Source organism: Neofelis nebulosa, chromosome 8 (assembly GCF_028018385.1).
Source record: "Neofelis nebulosa isolate mNeoNeb1 chromosome 8, mNeoNeb1.pri, whole genome shotgun sequence".
NCBI classification, from domain to species: Eukaryota; Metazoa; Chordata; class Mammalia; order Carnivora; family Felidae; genus Neofelis; species Neofelis nebulosa.
In genome coordinates this window covers 103,436,796-103,455,879 of record NC_080789.1, presented here as the reverse complement: position 1 = coordinate 103,455,879, position 19,084 = coordinate 103,436,796, and the positions used below count along the sequence as shown (strand labels likewise).

At 36.5% G+C, this 19,084-nt stretch overlaps 1 protein-coding gene across 6 annotated transcripts in view; it reads right to left on the bottom strand.

The window, feature by feature from the left end:
- Positions 1-19,084, bottom strand: part of C8H12orf4 (chromosome 8 C12orf4 homolog) — a 47,017-nt gene that overhangs the window by 4,022 nt on the left and 23,911 nt on the right. For 3 of the 6 annotated variants that reach the window (XM_058743974.1, XM_058743976.1, XM_058743975.1), the window contains exons 7-11: positions 15,609-15,715; positions 14,825-15,022; positions 13,616-13,744; positions 9,063-9,137; positions 5,275-5,477 (exon numbers count right to left, since the gene is read on the bottom strand). In XM_058743974.1, the coding sequence (XP_058599957.1) occupies positions 5,275-5,477; positions 9,063-9,137; positions 13,616-13,744; positions 14,825-15,022; positions 15,609-15,715 (712 nt within the window). Of the gene's footprint in view, positions 1-5,274; positions 5,478-9,062; positions 9,138-13,615; positions 13,745-14,824; positions 15,023-15,608; positions 15,716-16,828; positions 17,584-19,084 lie in introns of those variants that run through there. The other 3 variants (XM_058743978.1, XM_058743977.1, XM_058743979.1) reach the window with 3 other exon arrangements.

Below are 19,084 nucleotides of genomic sequence, written 5' to 3'. Positions count from 1 at the left end.
CATGAAATCATGAGATCATGAAACCAAGAGTTGGAGTCACCCAGGCAACCCTCTTTTTTTTTTTTTTTTTTTAAGTTTATTTATTTGTTTTGAGACAGAGAGATCGGGGGAGAGAAGAGGAGGAAGGGGAAGAGAAAGTGAGTCCCAAGCAGGCTCTGCACTATCAGCTCAGAGCCCAACATGGGGCTCGAACCCATGAACCATGAGATTGTGGCCTGAGACAACACCAACAGTCGGATGCTCAACTGAATGAGCCACCCAGGTGCCCCGAGAAAGACTGTTAACTATAGAGAACAAACTGATGGTTACCAGAAGAAAGGTGCGGGGGGATGGGTTAACTGGGTGATGGGTATTAAGGAGAGCACTTGTTGTGAAGAACACTGGGTGTTGTATGGAAGTGTTGAATCACTAAATTGTACACCTGACTAATATAACACTGCCTGTTAACTAGAATTTAATAAAAACTTAAAAAATTTAGAAAAAGGAAACAAAATTCCAACAGCATTTCTCACAGAGCTAAAATAAACAATCCTAAAATTTGTATGGAACCACAAAAGGCCCTGAATAGCCAAAGCAATATTGAAAAAGAAAAAGAAAAACAAAACTGGAGGTATCACAATTCTAGACTTCAAGTTATATTACAAAGCTGTAGTGGTTCAAGACAGTATGGTATTGACACAAAAACAGACACATAGATCAAGGGACAGAATAGAAAGCCCAGAAATAAACCCACAACTATATGGACAATTAGTCTTCAGCAAAGTAGGAAAGAATATCCAATGGGAAACAGTCTTTTAAACAAATGGTGTTGGGAAAACTGGATAGCTACATGCGAAAGAATGAAACTACACCACTTTCTTACACCAATATGCAAAAATAAACTCAAAATGGATTAAGGAACTAAATGTGAGACCTGAAACCAAAAAATCCGAGAAGAGAGCACAGGCGGTAATGTCTCTGACATCGGCCATAGCAACATCTTTCTAGATATGTCTCCTGAGGCAAGGGAAAGAAAAGCAAAAATAAACTATTGGGACCACATGAAAATATAAAGCTTCTGCACACCAAAGGAAGTAACCAACAAAACTAAAAGACAACCTATTAAATGGAAGAAGATATTTGCAAATGACATATCTGATAGAGGGTTAGTATCCAAAATATATAAAAAACTGATATAACCCAGCACCCCAAAAAACAAATAATCCAATTACAAAAGAGGCAGAAGACACAAACAGACATTTCTCCAAAGAACACACACAGATGGCCAGCAGACACGTGAAAAGATGCTCAACATCACTAATCACCAGGGGCACGCAAATCAAAATCATAATGATACCAACTCACACTTGTCAGAATGACTAAAATTAAGTTCAAGAAACAAGTGTTGGTGAATAGATGGAGAAAAAGGAACCGTCGTGCACTGTTGGTGAGAATGTATGCTGGTGCAGCCACTGTGGAAGACAGTATGGAGATTCCTCAAAAAATTAACAATAGAATTATCACATGATCCAGTAATCACACTACTGGGTATTTACCCAAAGAATACAAAAACACCAATCGTAAGGATATATGTATCCCTATGTTTACTGCAGCATTATTTACAATAGCCAAGCTATGGAAACAGCTCAAGAGTCCATGGATTGATGAATGGGTAAAGAAGTGGTATATATACACAATGGAATATTATTTAGCCAAAAAAAGAATGAAATCTTGCCATTTTCAATAACATGGATTGATCTAGAGAGTATAATGCTAAGTGAAATAAGTCAGAGAAAGACAAATACCATATGATTTCACTCATATGGAATTTAAGAAACAAAACAAATGAAAAAAGGAAAAAAAAACCCCAGACAAACTGAGAAACAGACTCTTTAACTATAGAGAACAAAGAGATGTTTACCAGAGGGGAAGGCAGTGGGGGTGAAATAGGTGAAGGTGATTAAGAGTACTTATCATGATGAGCACTGAGTAATGTATAGAGCTGTTGAATCACTATATTGTACACCTGAAACTAATACAACACTGTATGTTAACTCTGCTGCAATTAAGATAAAAAAATGTCAACTGTGGTTATAATTGCAGACAATAACTTTCTAAAAAGAAAATGGCCATACTTCAACTACTCAACTTGAATCTTCTGATTAGGATAAGGTTGAACTGCAAAGGTGATTAAGATTTAGTTGGTAGATGTCTTGAAAGTTAGATATCAGAAATATTTTCTGAGTTTATGCACCCATGGGAGAAACTGAAAAACTATTCTTTACTCTCAAGTATGTGCCTCTGAGGTATCTGACCTACTCCTATTAATCAGTTTCTCAGCCATTACCTGAAGGTGAGGAACAGTCTGGCTATCTTATTTTTCACATTCAAAAACAATCACTTTGGGAAACTATTTGGTTGTATATACCAAAGATAAATATATGCATGCCATGACATCTAACAATTCCATTCCTAAGTGTATATCTAACAGAAATATATGTACTAGAATGTTCATAGCAGCATTAGTAATAATAATCAAAACCTAGAAACTAACCAAATGTCCATAAATAGTAGAATGGCTAAATAATTGTCTAGTCACACAGTGGAATAATATATAACAGTGTGAATGAACAATCTATAACCACAGACAATAATATGAGTAAATTTCACAAACATAATTATTGAGTGAAAGAAGCCAGATACAGCAGTATGTACTACAGAAACAAGCCTAAGTAATCTATGCTTTTCAAAATGAAAAAAATGGTTACCCTCATGGAAAGAGTGTGGTTTATGTGACTGGAAGGCGGCATGAAGGTGGCTTTTTGGGTGGTGTAATGTTCTGTTTTATGATCTGGGAATTGGTTACATGGGTGTTTAGTTTGTGAAAATTTGAGCTATATGCTTATGTATACTTTTCTATATGTGTACTATATTCTAATACAAATTTAAAAACAACACCTTCATCAACCACAGTTATAATAACTAAACCCTAAGTCCCAAATTATTCAAGTGGTTAACAGTAAAAAATAAAAGGAAATCAGGAACTCTGGATTCTTGGCCTGCAGATTCATTCTACATCTATTAGGTTAGATTGGTTCCAGTACCTTCAGATCACAAAGATCTACAGAGATAAACTGGTGAAATCAGGATGTCTTTCTTGCCACTGATAGAATATTTGTTCCTTTCCTTTTTTTCTTTTTTGAACACTGCAATTAATTTCTACAGCTCTACCACAGAACATGGGCTGTTGCAGACATCATCATCATTCCTGTGCACACACTAAAATGTGGTAACTGAGTGTCTAGAAACTGTTTTGTGGGAGGAAGTAAACAACACTTGAAAATGCTCTGGGGCCCTTGCATGAAAGCTAAAGCAAAGATTAACTGTATATCCTGTGCAGTGTTGTCCGAGTTCGTAGAATAAACCTCCTGACCCGAATGGATGTTTAAATACAACAAATGGGAGGATCGTGGCTCAATATACTTTTGTGAATTAAAATGGACACTTTGGAAACAAACTTAATGTCCTGCAGCTGGCTGTCCCGATTTAAAACATGTAACTTTTGTAACATTGTGGGAGAGGGAATGCTAGTAGTATCAGATGTCTGGAAGTAAATCCAAACTTAGTGACTTTAGGAAATACTGTTTTTGAGGTTGTTTCCCACCTACATATAACCATTTTTATAAACTGGTTAACCAGGAGTCCAGCTGCAGGAATGTTTGGATGTTTCCTTGCAGCTGGAATTCATCACAAACTTTTTGTTATTCTCCAAAGACTTTTATAGATGGACTAGTTAGTGATGATAACTTAACAGTGGCTAAAAATTCCTGATGGAATTAAAGCTTTATAAAGCGACAGTCGAAAAAATCCCAAACAAACCATGTTTGTCAATCTCTCCTGATCCCATATTAGGTATAACTGAGGCTACAGAAGTGAGCAGAATGAGAAGTTAGGCAGTCTGATGCAGCTCTCAGGATGGAGCCAGAATTCTCTTAATCAAAACAATGTGTCTGATGAAAATAAAAATGGGCTGAAAGGGGAAAATCATGTAAAATCACCTCATCTTACCTGGAATTTATTTTGTGTGCTTACATAGGGTATTGCATCTAAAATGAAGCCTTTGCTAATGAGTCTAAGTGTTTTGCTCTAAAAAGTAGCATTTACACATATCCTTTACTTTGGGAAATACCTTTTAATAATCAATGGCCAAACTTCCTTCCTGACATTCAGGATTTGCATTAAGCCATTTTGCTTAAAAAAAAAAAAAAAAAAAAAGAAGCCACCTCAAAACCAGCAGGCACCAAGTTGATGACATGGGCCTTTCATCACCAGGTTGACCACTGGCTCTCCCAGAAGGACTTGCCTACATCCACTGTGCTGAAGCTACTTTGTTTCTCCAGACTATTGAAAGTTGACCTTTTAGTCTATTATCTCTTCAGCTTATCCCCTCTAACCAGTTTGTATGTGGATGAGAAGGAAAATAGGAGAGAAAGCAAACAGTCATGGAAAGATTTTTTTTTTCAAAATATACAATAATGCACAGTACATAATAAAACGAGTGAATGGTTATGCCACATTTGAATTGTAGAAGCCAATACTTGAACTGCCCAAAGAGCATCCTTGGGAGAATGTTAAAACGAGGCTGGCTTCTTCTTGTCATCTAGCATCTCCTTCTATTGCCTATTAATGCATACTCAGAGAATGCAAACTAACTTTTTAAAATTTATTTACTTTGAGAAAAATAGAGAGTGGGAGGAGCAGAAAGGGAAAGAGAATCTCAAGCAGGCTTTGTACTGTCAGCGCAGAGCCCGATGTGGGGCTTGAACTCACACACCAACTGTGAGATCATGACCTGAGCCAAAATCAAGAGTTGGACACTTAACCAACGGAGCCAGTCAGGCGCTGCAACCCCCACCCCCAAGAATGCAGACTAATTTTAATCTTAGTGTGAGCCAAATATAAATGTGGAGAGAAATCTAACGCCATTTAAGACAAAAATGGAGGAAGAGGGAGAGAAGGGGGAGGAGTAAGGGCACATGTCTTATCCAAAGCTAAAGATGACTTTATTTTCTCGTTTGTGTACTGTAGGATAAAGCCAGAATTCTCTGAACATAAATGGTTAAGTATTATTCATTGGTTTGTATCATCTGTCACTCAATGCTATTAACCAGACAGGAGATACAAAAGTGCATTAGTTTTTAAAAAGTGCTTTTAAAATGTAAAGTGGATTTTATTATTATTACATATTAAGGGTTAACATATTTATAAAATTATGGTATTTTTGTATCTGCTTACCTCTGACATATCATGCACCAGCAAGAGAGGTATGCTTATTGTTGTGATGTCATGGGTACAGCAAACCTTGAGTATATTTCGGAGTCCCATAATGGCAGGATCTCGAGCAGTGATGTTTCCCGATTTCACATTGTCATCCACACAAAGGTGGAAAGCAACATGTATTTCAGAGAGATTAGAATGCCGTGTAATATAAAATTCTCCTGGGAACACCAAATGCAATCATGATTTTCAAATGCATCAATCGCTTTCAGCAATAGGGTTTATAAATAACTATAATTAGGGAAGTCAATGAGCTGAACTAGTAGAGATATATCAGGAACCTATATGTTGAGCTCAGGAAACAAATATGGCCATTGCTCCTTAATTCTTGGAAAGAAGGTGATAAAAAAAAAAAAGAGACAATAGCCAATTTTGCATAGGTTCATAAACTGGTATGAAGTGATCACCAAGTAGTAAGTAAATCAAATGAGTACTCACATCTATTTTGATGTAAATGCTCAAAATGTCCTACTTAACTCAAAGTGAATATGTAAAAACAGGTTGATTACCTGTCTTGCACATACCCTAAAGCAGCAATTTTCCATCTCAGTTTATGGATCTAACCTCCCTCCAGTTAGTGGCACGAAACAGAAACATAGAAATTGCCCTTAACTACTTTATCTCAGTATCTATTCCCTAATCCACAATACACTTCACCATCAACTACTTTCAGTAATACCTCCAACAATTTTCTCAAATCTGGGATACTCAATTTATTGCTATTACCCTAGCTCGAGCTACCATCATCTCTCACCTAGGTTTTTGTCAGAGCCTCTTAATTAATCTCTCTGCTCTCAGTCTTGCCTACCTACAAACCATTTCCACATTTGCGGCCAAAACAATTTCAGTATAAATCAGATTATATTGCTCATCTACTTCAAATCATCCAACAGGCTCACACTTCATTCAGAAAACAAGCCAAGCCCCTTACTGTGGTCTGCGCAGCCTATATGATCTGAACACTGCCCATCTTTCTGACATCCTATTGTCTCACCCTCTCTTCCTGCCCAGCCACACAGGCTTTTGTAAAGTTCTTCAAACACGTAGAACTTGTTCCCAAATCAGGGCTACCTCATCAAAGTTTTCCCCCAAGATTCTTATATGGCTGACTTCTTTTCACCAAAGATGCCTCAGATCAAAGATCACCTCCTCAGAGAGATCTTCTTTGACAATCCTATCTGATAGGATACTTCTCACGTATTCTCCTTTACACTGTTCTGTTTAATTTTCTTCTCAGCACTGAAATTCTTTATTTGTTTGAGATGAAAGAGACCATTGTTTATGCTCAACAACTACAGGGATTTTGTCTATCTTGTTTAATGTTCTATCTCCAGCACATAGAATGGTTCCTGGTACATAGGAGGTACCTAATAAACAATTGTTGAATGGCTGGATGAACAAATGATTATAGACTGGATGCTGGAGCAGCATTTATCAAACTTAGAATTCATGCTTCCTATAATTACTCCATTTTGTATGGAGCCACACTAGCCATCAGCCTGTATATTCTTCAGTTTCTGTCAAAATAAGTATATAAAATATACAAGCATATGAAGAATATGTTTTTACAAATACACATGCTTCCTTGGAAACTCTGATATGAAAATTCTAGGAAAGCTTTGCTCTTCTAAGTACTACACTTTCATCACTAACCCATGCCCTCACAAATTCTGCTTCCACTTGCTTTAAAGTCATTACCTTAGGATTTTATTTATAAATACATGTACGCTTAAAAGTATTCGATATACTTTAGCATAGTGTTAATTCATTTGTAGTTACCAGTGTTGGTAAGCTATACCTATAGATGCTAGTGACAGGTCCCCTGCAAAGGTCTTTTTTTTTTTGGACTTAACTAGACAAAAAAATAAATAAATAAAAAATTTAAAAAAGGAAAATTGTGTGGTGGCAAGTATAGTTGTGATTTCCTTGGAAGGCAATATAAGAGGCAGACTGTTTATCAGAAACCTGGCAGACTGTATGAGACAATATCCTTCCGGGCCCAGTGAAGTGCATTACCCCCTCAATTCCTACTGATAATTTAGATGAGGGAAGTCACAGCATTAAATATGGGCTGCGGTCCAGCAGTGAGGCAGATGACTTAGTGAACAAGTCAGGTGCTCCTAATCCCCAAATTGGCACTGCTTTGTTTGACCTTACATGACTTGTCTCTTGGCCTCATTTTACCCAGTACTGAAATGGGGGTCATGGAGCGGGCAATGGTAATCAAAGTAAGATGATATAGAAGAAAAAGGACTAGACTGGGTATTAAGAAGATCGGATCTCTAGCCTTTATTGGCTGAGTTGATCTTGGGCAAATAAATTCAATTTAAACTCTGTACTTTGTATAAGAAATGCAAAAAATAATGCCTGACTGCTTTCCTTATAAAGTTGTTGTGAGAATTAGAGGATATAAACTGTAAATACTTAGGTAATGATCAAGTAAACCTACTGGTGAAAATATATAAATAAAACTATTTTCCTTTGCAACTTAAAAACTTAAAAGCATTTGTGACTTGGGTCTTTCTTCATCTCCTGTAAACTTTCTGGCTGTGCAGGCATCCCCTAACTACATGGAAATTCAGATGCTGTTAGCATATCTAACTGAATAGTTTGATACCCGTTTCTAATGCGGACTATGACATAGTCTCCTGATTTGGTGGTAATAATGCAATACTAACTTATAGGCTTTTCCCAAAAAGGAGCAATGAAGGAAATAAATATAGCAAGAAAGAAGTAAGTTGAAAAAACCCCCACACATCAGTACCTCCGGAATAGATAATAAGATTGGCACATTTTAAGAAAGCCACAAAATATGGATGATTTAAATTAGGGATCTGTGAAGAGAAATACAATAAATCCTGTCTCAATGAAGGTATTTTTAGATAGAGAGGAGGACAGTTTCCTGTTCCACAAAGTGGAGGAAACAGCGTGTGGTGATGCAATCCTGCCTCTAACATTACCCACGAAGGTAGGATATCTGAAGGTGGGAGGAAATTCGGAAGCTGATGACCACAAGCTAACTGCCTGGGACTGACCAGACGAACACCAGAAAGGGGCGTGCTATCTGCTTACGTTAAATGGAATGTGACCTACATGGGAGAAAATCTGGGGCAGAAAACGTGAGGAAACAACCTATTGAGGAAAATGCAAGCTTGAAATGATTAAAAGCTTACAAGATTTCATGCTTGTGAACAGATATGTCTTCCTTGTCATACCCTGTCATATAAACACTACTAAGCATCATCAGAATGAATTCAATCTGGAAGAGGGCCTGAATTTCCAGTTGATAAACAATATGACAAAAAATAATAAAGGAAATCAAAGAAATGGGAAACAGGAAAATTTATGGGGAAGTGGAAATAAGAAATTATATGACTTATGTTCTGTCTACAAGTTCAACTCTTTATATCTCTAGTATTATTTGTATTTCAGAATAAAAATGACTTCTTGGTTCATTTAAGGAACAATATATAACAGAAAAAATTTAAAATAGCAAATATGAGTAAACTTTTGCAACTTTGAAAAATTTTTCTTGTGTGGATCTAGCAAGTCAGTACTAATATGAGAATAAAGATTTAAATTGCAGAACATCTGTGAAAGCATATTATGTAGATACAATGTTGTTTCAAAGTAACACATTGACAAACTTTTTATAAGAACTTAAATTTCAGAACTTGTATTTCAAATCTACGATCTCCATGTGTGATTCTTAGAAAACTGCCAATTTCAAGTAAAATACCACTTACCAGGTAAAATATTTAAATAGTTCCTGTCAGAATTTTTAGCCTTATCGTCACTTCCTCCATTTCGGTTTCCAGAATCTATTCATAAGATAATGCAACATGAAAGAACATACAACATATGAGAACACATTACTTCTAGTACTCCCCAATCAATCACAATAACAGCAAAAATGTTCTAAGGATAGCTAGTTGCCAGGCATTCTGATATACGTTTTACATGCACAGTCTCATTTAATTCTTACAAAACCCCTAAAACCGCAGCCTTACAAGGTAGGTACTATTACTGTCTTCATTGTATATGTGAAGGAACAGAGGCTTACATAAGTTAAGTAACTTAGCCAAAGATTCACAGTTAAGTGGTAGAACCAGGTCTTGAACTCATATACCCAGAGTCTAAATCCTATGGTCTTAACCACATTATACTTGCCAGCACCCTATTTTTCATCGGGAGGTTCAGGGCACTAAATTAACTACACATAAAACAACTTCGTTAAATAGTTGTAGTGTGGCCATCTTTATTTTTAGATTCTGAGTCACTGTTGTTGATATAACTTGTCCAGGACTCCAAGCAAATGGCGAGTAGTACCAGGAATCACTTGATATATAGCCCATTCTGCAATCTGGGGTTACTTCTTATCCACACCATATACAATGTATTTCAAACAGATATGTGAGACTTTGTTTCAAATGGAACATTTTTTAAAATATAATTTATTGTCAAATTGGCTAACACACAGTGTGTAAAGTGTGCTCTTGGTTTTGGGGGTAGATTCCCGTGGTTTATCGCTTACATACAACACCCAGTGCTCATCCCAACAAGTGCCCTCCTCAATGCCCAAATGGAAGATTGTTTATTAGGTATTTAATAGTTAATCTTTTTTTCTAGAAGGCATGATATTATTTAGAAGGATAAATATTGGTAAAATAAGACATCACAATTGACCGTACATTATTATACTTGGACACACATTATTTTATACACGTACATCTATTTTTAACAGATTTCTTATAAAATTCAGGGCACCTGGGTGGCTCAGTCAGTTAGGCGTCTGACTTTGGCCCAGGTCATGATCTAGCAGTCTGTGAGTTTGAGCCTAGCCTCAGGCTCTGTGCTGATAGCTCAGAGTCTGGAGCCTGCTTCCGATTCTGTGTCTCCATCTCTCTCTGCCCCTCTCCCTCTCACACTCGCTCTGTCTCTCAAAAATAAATAAACATTTAAAAAAAATTTTTTAAAGATTCAGATGTATCTTCTACCAAAACTTGAAAATGCAGAATCAATATTAGCATTCAAAGCAGCTATCTTTAAGAAGGTATCTGTGTATTTCAATTAAATGCAAAACTATTTTGGAAAGGCTGTCAGCATCAGAAAATCACTTGAAAACAGAACTTCAAAAGGGTACCTGAAAATATCAAGGGGAATTATGCTTTCAAAAGTGTTCTGAATGAAAGTAACTTCATATAATCAGTAATGAATAATTGGCCCAGAAAACAAATGATAAAAAAGGACTCTAATAATTTTGTTCACATGGGGTATGAACAGACAGAATTCCTACTAAGTGAATAAGAGAGAACAGTTCATAGTCTATTCCCCCTCCATGTTTTCACTAACACCTTGCAATACTAAGAAAATGACTTTTTCACTTAAAAAAAATGTACATAAAATGTGCACAGAAAACTAAATTGCTTTTGGCTTGTTATAATGGACTGCAGAAACACAAAGATTCTAAAATAATGAACACAGTAATAACAAGTGATGGAGTGCCTTAGAATAAACAAGTACTTGAGTATCGGGATGTAAATGTGTAGAACAAATATGTGGGCATGCACAGAAAAGGAAAAGACGGAGAAAGCATTTTCACAGAACTCTTCTATGACAACATGTGGGTTCCTTTAAGAAAGTTGTGTTTTATAAACCTACTTGTTTCACTGACTCACTTAAACCACAAAATAGTTGCTTGAACAAGAGCAAAATAATACCATGATTTACACACACTGCCTTAACCGTATGTGGTTTGAAAACTTCCTGTCATTTGCTACACACTTTGTATCTCTCATAAATATACTTAGAATCCTCCTCCTTCTCCCACACCTGTCATGATCTCAATCTTCATGCTTTTAGTCACTACTAAGAATAATATTAAAATGTTTCTGATCACATCACTGCTAGTTTGAATGAGATAGAGGAAGATGGTAGAAGAATAAGAGGACATACTGGAACTTTCTGAAAGGTCCTTTGTTAGGATACATTTCTGTATGATTTCCTGACACGTGTCATATGTAACACACAGTGCCACAGCAAAGCCACAGTTATCTAGAGTGGGAATATAAGCTGGTGGCACTGTTATGGAGGGCAACTGCGAACACTATCAATATTATTATAAATGTATGTCCCCTTTAACACAGTAATTTCTCTTAGAAGTCTATTCCTAGAGATAGGTTCACACATGCGTGGCACTATATGTGTAACATGATTCATGCATTATTACTTATAATAGAAAAAATGTTGGGATGGATTAAGTGTCATCACAGAACTGATTAATAACTGGATACCTTGCAATGGACTACTACACAGCAGAAGGTATAAGGACGCTCTTTATGCACTGATACGACATGACGGCCAAGATAAATATTCAGTAAAAAAAGCCAAGTGTGGAAAAGTGTGCAGAGAAGGATGCCATTTGTGTAAAAGGGAAAATTAAATAAATACACACATACATGCACTGATGTGTACATAAACATATGTCTGGAGGATACCGGGAAGCACTGGCTGTCTCTGGGGTGGGAAATGAGTGGCTGGTGGACAATTATGAAGACTTTCACTGTATGCTCTTTTATACAGTTTGAATTGGGAATCTTGAGACTGTTTTACCTATTTAAGAAATGATTAAAAAATAAAACTTTTTTAAAAAAAGGTCTATTGAATAAATACGGAAACTATAGTGAATGCTTATCAAGGTTAAGTCTAGAAAGCTACATTCTAGCATCAGGAGAGAGTGAGAAATTCTACAATTAATACGGGAAGAGGAACAAAGACAACAAGCAAAGATAAAATAGTATCTCTTTGCTCACTACAAAACACAAAACATAGGAACCAAAAGTACTATAATGGTTTCTTTTAAACACCGCAGTTGCAAAATAAACCAACAAAAAAGACATCCAAGTACATAAGCTGATTTAAAAGTTTGACCAGCCATACTTTAAAAACCTGCCATATTTTGGGGCGCCTGGGTGGCTCAATCGGTTGAGCGTCCAACTTCGGCTCAGGTCACGATCTCGTGGTCCATGAGTTCGAGCCCCGTGTCAGGCTCTGTGCTGACAGCTCAGAGCCTGGAGCCTGTTTCGGATTCTGTGTCTCCCTCTCTCTGACCCTCCCCCGTTCATGCTCTGTCTCTCTCTGTCTCAAAAATAAATAAATGTTAAAAAAAAAAAATTAAACAAAACCCAAAAACCTGCCATATTTTATTTCCTGGGCAAGACATCAAGTTTTTATAAAAAAATAAATTAAAATGCTGAGTATGCATTCCAGCCATATAAGAACGTGCATTGTTATTTCATACCTGTTACATAATATGAAATGTCTGAAAAATAAGAAAAATGGAGCTTACATGTATTTCTTATGAATATTACCCTTATATTTAGCTCTTAACTAAACGAACTTATGATGCCAATTTAACTTATAAAGAAACCACTTTTAAAACATATTTTTCAATTAAAAAAATAGAATTACTCTGTAATTTGAGTTAAAGATTTTTCTTTTACCTCTATCTTCCCTTAAGTCTATGAATAGAGATCTTACACAGAAAGATGTCGTGAATGTTTTCTATAGTTTTAAAAATAATTTCCCAAAGAGTTAGAAAGGATGTTTAAATTGTGGATAAATATGAAAAAAGCAGGACATAGTTCTGGACATAGTGATTTTTTTAAAGAACAATCAAAAACAATTCTTATAATTGACATCCTGCTACCTAGGAGGAATCAAAGATGAAATGTATAAAAAGTGTATATTTTGTGCTAGTATTAATTCTATGACTTCAAAACATAGCAATTATGTCCATTTTAGAGATATAGAACTCAGACCAAAAGATCACTGGGGCCTCTCTGTGGCTCAGTCAGTTAAGATCTGACTTCAGCTCAGGTCATGATTTCAGGTTCGTGAGTTTGAGCCCTGCATTAGGCTCCCTGCCGTTAGCACAGAGCCTTCTTGGCTTTCCCTTCTCTCTCTGCCCCTTCTCTGCCCCTGTGTGCTCTCTATCTGTCTCAAAAAATAATCTTAAAAAAAAAAAATCATCAACTTTACATTGAGTGCCTACCTCAAGTATAATTATAGAATTTAAATTTAAAAAGTTTTTGCTAAGGCTATTAAACAAAATCATGCAAAAAAGAAAATTTAGAACAGAATTCAACCTTCTAAAGATCCGGAGTTTTTTCCTTAATTTCTTTCCTCCACTTTTCCACCAACACAACTTTCTATTTTAATAACGGTCCATATGTTATTAGAGTGCTTAGGGACAAAATACACTGAAAGTGAAACTTTGAAAAATTTGAGTTTTACTGACCATGTGATTCTTTCAACTTACTCCTTCGTTGGGTTCTAGCATAAAGTACCACCTGCTGGACAACTTCCAGTTGTTCTTCGATCCGGGGAAAATGGAAGTCAGTACATTCTTGGCAAACTGTGGCAAAATCTAAGGGACCCAAAACATTTACAAACTTTTAAAGGTGGGCTATCAAATATTTAGTATTTACTTAAGGATAATGAGAGCTAGCAGAAATAAAATACAAAATTCACAAGAATGATTTCTTATACTTTTCCTTTTAGTAATTATGTCTTAAGTTAGGGTATATCAATTTTGTTTGAATCAGAAACTTAATCTCTCTATCACTCAAAAGAGTAAATAATTAATAAACAAGGAAATTTTTATATAATTCCAAACCTGCTTTAAGTAATAGATACTTTAATCATAATCAAGTCCCAGAAAGTGTTAAAAAATACAAGAAAGTTCTCATATTTATGGTAGGAAATAAACTCTATTTAAACTTCTTTAAAAAGTTACACAATTCAATATACTTTATATATTTAAAAATTTTTTAAAAATCATAAAAAGTGAGTTTTACAGAGGGAACATTGATTATTATCTAGCACATTTAAGAAATAGGCTATCTAGGGGCGCCTGGGTGGCTCAGTCGGTTAAGTGTTCGACTTCAGCTCAGGTCACGATCTCACAGTCCGTGAGTTCGAGCCCCATGTTGGGCTCTGGGTTGATGGCTCAGAGCCTGGAGCCTGCTTCCGATTCTGTGTCTCCCTCTCTCTCTGCCCCTCCCCCGTTCATGCTCTGTCTCTCTCTGTCTCAAAAATAAATAAACGTTAAAAAATAAAAAATAAAAAATAAAAAGAAATAGGCTATCTAAAAAAAACAAGGAAGAAAGGACAAAAGGATGAGCTAAAATTCACTGAGCCAGGATCCGCTTCTGAACTGAATACATTTACATCTTGATTCTTCTTTTTGTTATGCCTTGAGGCAAGAATCTTATAAGAGCATTACTTATGAGATAACACAATTTTAAGAAAAAGTAAATATCCTGAAGCACTTTACCCATGCTGAAGTATGACAGAAGTCTAAAATAGCCAAGGCTGGGGATGTGTGTTGCTTGGCTACCAGAATACTAGGGTTAACTAAAATTTTTGTTTTTCTATAATCCCTTTCTTTGTAAGAATGGCATTCAAAGGAGAAATTTAACGAAATAAATATGCAATGTTAACTTACCTCTTTTAATACCACTATATGAATTGATTCGATTGTCTACAAGTAAAACCAGGCCACAGAGAGAGGTGGAATAAAGTGACAGTGCAGTCTGGAGTCGATGGAGTTTCACGCCACTTCGGTGATTTCTTTTGTGCTTACAGAAGTCCAGCATATCTGCTCTCAGCAATCTCAAATTATGCATGGTCTTCAACTGGGCTCCTAGGGGGTGGGCAACAGTCCCAGAAAGAAACTTAGACAGCTGCAAAAATCGAGTATAACAGGATGTAAATCTCTATGGCAGGAATTCAGATAAATCTGTGCTACAAATAATTAGAAATAGGTTTTGCAATTTCCCAACCTAAAAACTATCCAGATTTCACCTTTATTTTTTTAATTATTTTTTTCAAGTTTATTTATTTATTTCGGGCAGGGAGGAGTAGAGAGGGAGAGAGAGGAGAGAGGGAGAGAGAGTCTAAGCAGGCTCTGTGCTGTCAGTGCGGAGCCTGACACGGAGCTCGATCTCACGAAGTGTGAGATCGTGACCTGAACCAAAATCAGGAGTCAGACACTTAACCGACTGAGCCACTCAGGCACCTCTCAGATTTCACTTTTCTATTTGTAAAAGATAATATATTAGCGAATACAGAAAGCATACAGCCAACAAACTTCAGGAGCAGGACATCGTTCGTAATTAAAAATAACATGGGTACAGTCTACTCATATGCTGGGGATTTTTCTCTTACAACATAAAAAAAAGCTTCAGAAGTTACAATAAATTACGCCTACAAAAAATGAGTCCACTTACCTAAGTGAATGGTAAAACTTTCTTCCAACTTTCTCTGCTCCTCATAAATCCTTCCGTTTGCTTCTACGGATTCTCTGAACTGACTCGGTTGAACTTTAATTTCCTCACTGCAATTAAAATTATTCGTATGCTTTTTTCGTCTCTTTGTCAAGAACTTTTCTTGAAGGAAAGAAAGCTTTATAATGAAATGAGGCAAAGTGAAGGCTGTAAGTACCACTTAACCTATTCCTAAACTTATCCTTAATCTGTGGTAACAAGTAAGAATCATATACACCAACAGGTTTTAAAGTTCCTACTTGTTCTTTCATTTCCTCACAGCAAGTAATGCATATTATTCTTTCCAGTCATTGCAATATCAGCTCATATATTACCATTTAGTATTTCTCAGTGGTCTAAGAAAATGATTAAATGAAGTGATTAACTTACTACTTTAAAATGGCATATTGAAAAAATATATAATATATCCTGTATCAGGGTTGGCTCTAGGCAAAACTAAAAAAGGTGACGTGATAGAAATAAAAATTGAAAATTAAAAGTCAAATAAAAGGAATAATAAAAAAAATAGAAAGTTCATTTTAATGTATTCATATCCTCTATTTTTTTAAAACCATTTCCTGCTTTTTTTCCGTCAACAGCCTCCTCCCATTGAAAGACTTCTCTCTTTGCTCTACTCCATTCTTGTGTTTGCTGAAAAGGTTTCCATGGAGGCATTCAACAACTGTACAATTGTAAATTCAAATTTCATGGTATGTGGAAGATGATATAAGTCTGTAATAGTCATTCTGGACTACATTTTTGGGGTTGTTCCAAACAGTCTCTTAGTCTCACTGATTGACTTCATTAGTATATACGGCAAATTTAAACCTAAAAAATTGATATTAACAAAACATCCTCACTTTAGGATGTGAAAAGCCACAAGAGACTGTTGCTCCCACTCTAAGAACAAGAAAAAGCCGGATAATCTATAAAATCATAACTTCCCTGAAATTTGAGGTAACAAGGCAACCAATTAATTCTAAAGTGCAACACACCCCTCAAGGACAGACAGGAGACACAGTTTTCATCTTTGGCAGAGCATGGTGGAAATGAGTTGCTGCAATGTAAGGAGATAGGAAGAAATGGCTAAAAATTTAACAATTCTTAAAGGACAAGTGTGGGTTAGCATGTAAATTTAGAATAGCTATGAGCCTCAGGCACAAGGGAAATTTGCATGTACTTACAAAATCTCTTTCATCAGCCTCCACCAGGTGTTTCCAAGAAAACACCGGAGGCTGTGCAGGAGACAGAGAGCCTCCTTTGTGGCACAGGTAGAAATGCTGAGAACGCCCCAAACCCAAGCCCTAGATATATATGGCCTGCACACAACTGAAGCTGGACAAAGACAACGGAGACCTATTTCCCACCCCCAATATGAGCCTAGCATCACATCACAAACAACAACGGTCTACTCCTGAGGGGCAGAGCAACAGCATAGAGACCTCATGCGTGGCACAGGACTGCAAACACTGAAAGCTGAGGATGGAGCAGAATGACAGGGAAAAACCCTCTAGAACCCAAAGCCCCACTCTAAATACAAAGTGGCAGCAGCTTACTATGGTAGAAAATGCAGCCTGTGGTATCATTGAAGGAAAAAACCAAACTCTGCTCAACTGCTGACTAGGTTGGCATGACATTCACAATAATGGCCTGTTCGTTTCTGGACATAAATATTATCTACCTTAGTCTCTTCTTTACAAACACACACAATGCCCAGCATTTATCTTTTTAAAAAGAGAGAGAGACACAAAAAAAAGCAAGCAAAAGAAACAAAGAACCCATTGTCAAGAGATAAAGCAATCAACAAACACAGACTGAGAGATGACCCTGGTACTGGGCCTAAAAGAAAGACTTTCAGGGCACCTGGGCTCAGTTGGGTAAGCATCCTATTCTTGATTTCGGCTCAGGTCATGATCTCATGGTTTGTGAGATAAGCCCTGCACCGGACTCTGCATTGACAGCATGGAGCCTGCTTGGGACTCCTCTCTCTCTCTCTCTGCCCCTCCCCTGTGCTTGCTCATGTGTTCCTTGTCTGTCTCTCAAAATAAATTAATTTAAAAAAAAGACTTTCACATAACAATGACCAATATGAAAGATCTAGTGGAAAACAACACACAGGATGCACAAAGAATTTCAGCAAAGAGAGAAAAGAAATGAAAGTGCTAGAAATAAAAACATGATACAGATTGATGATCACAGATACCAATTCCTTTGACAGGCTCATAGGCAGACCACCAACTTATTTTATGCTGTCATTACCCAGACGCCAAAACCAAATGAATATATTATAACAAAACTATACACATATATATACATATACTCATTCATTATCTTATAGTAGACATATTCACTTATATTTTCATATATAATGTGTATGAAATAATACATTATGACTCACACATATACATTATAACTATAAAATTTCTAGAATACAACTGAGCAATAAAAAGAAAACTACTCACAAATGAAGCAACATGCATAAGTCACAAATGCATTGTAAGTAAAAGAAGCAAGACACCAAACTGCTACATAACAGTTTGATTTTATTGATAAGACATTCTGAAAAGAATAAAAACTGCAGGGACAGAAATCAGAGCAGGTTGACAGGAGCAGGGAAAGAGAAAGGAATGGGTTATAAAGGTATACAAGTGAAATGCTGTATCTTGGTTGCGGTGATGATTTCATGACCAGTTAAGCTTGTCAAAACTCATCAAAATGTAAACTTAAAAGACGTAAATTTTAATTTATATAATTTACCCTTCAGCAGACTTTTTTTTTAAAGAGAGAGAGAGAAAGTGTGAGCAGGGGAGGGGCAGAGAGAGAGAGGGAGAATCTCAAGCAGGCTCCATGCCCAGTGTGGAGCCCAATGAGGGGCTTGATCTCACAACTGTGAGATCATGACCTAAGCCTAAATCAAGAGTCGGATGCTTAACTGACTGAGGCACCCCAAGAGAAATAACTTTTTTATTTATTTATTTATTTTTTATTTTTTTTTTAATGTTTATTTATTTATTTTTTTGAGACAGAGAGAGACAGAGCATGAACGGGGGAGGGTCAGAGAGAGGGAGACACAGAATCCGAAACAGGCTCCAGGCTCCGAGCTGTGAGCACAGAGCCCAACGTGGGGCTCGAACCCATGGACCACGAGATCATGACCTGAGCTGAAGTAGGCTGCTTAACCGACTGAGCCACCCAGGCACCCTAATAGCTTTTTTAAAAACGCAAAAATAATGACTAAAAAAGATAACACTTTAATCAATTTCTTGTAGGAAATCTATAGGGAGTTGTGTTGAAAACAGGTTTCTGCTGCCCAAGGAAACCCCTACTGGAAAGAAAAGCGAACTAACAAAGTCACATTAAAAACATTTTTCCTAGGAATATTTAGTTTTTAAAAGCAGCACCAGCTAGAAGCCAACAGGTACACAATGGAACTGATTCTA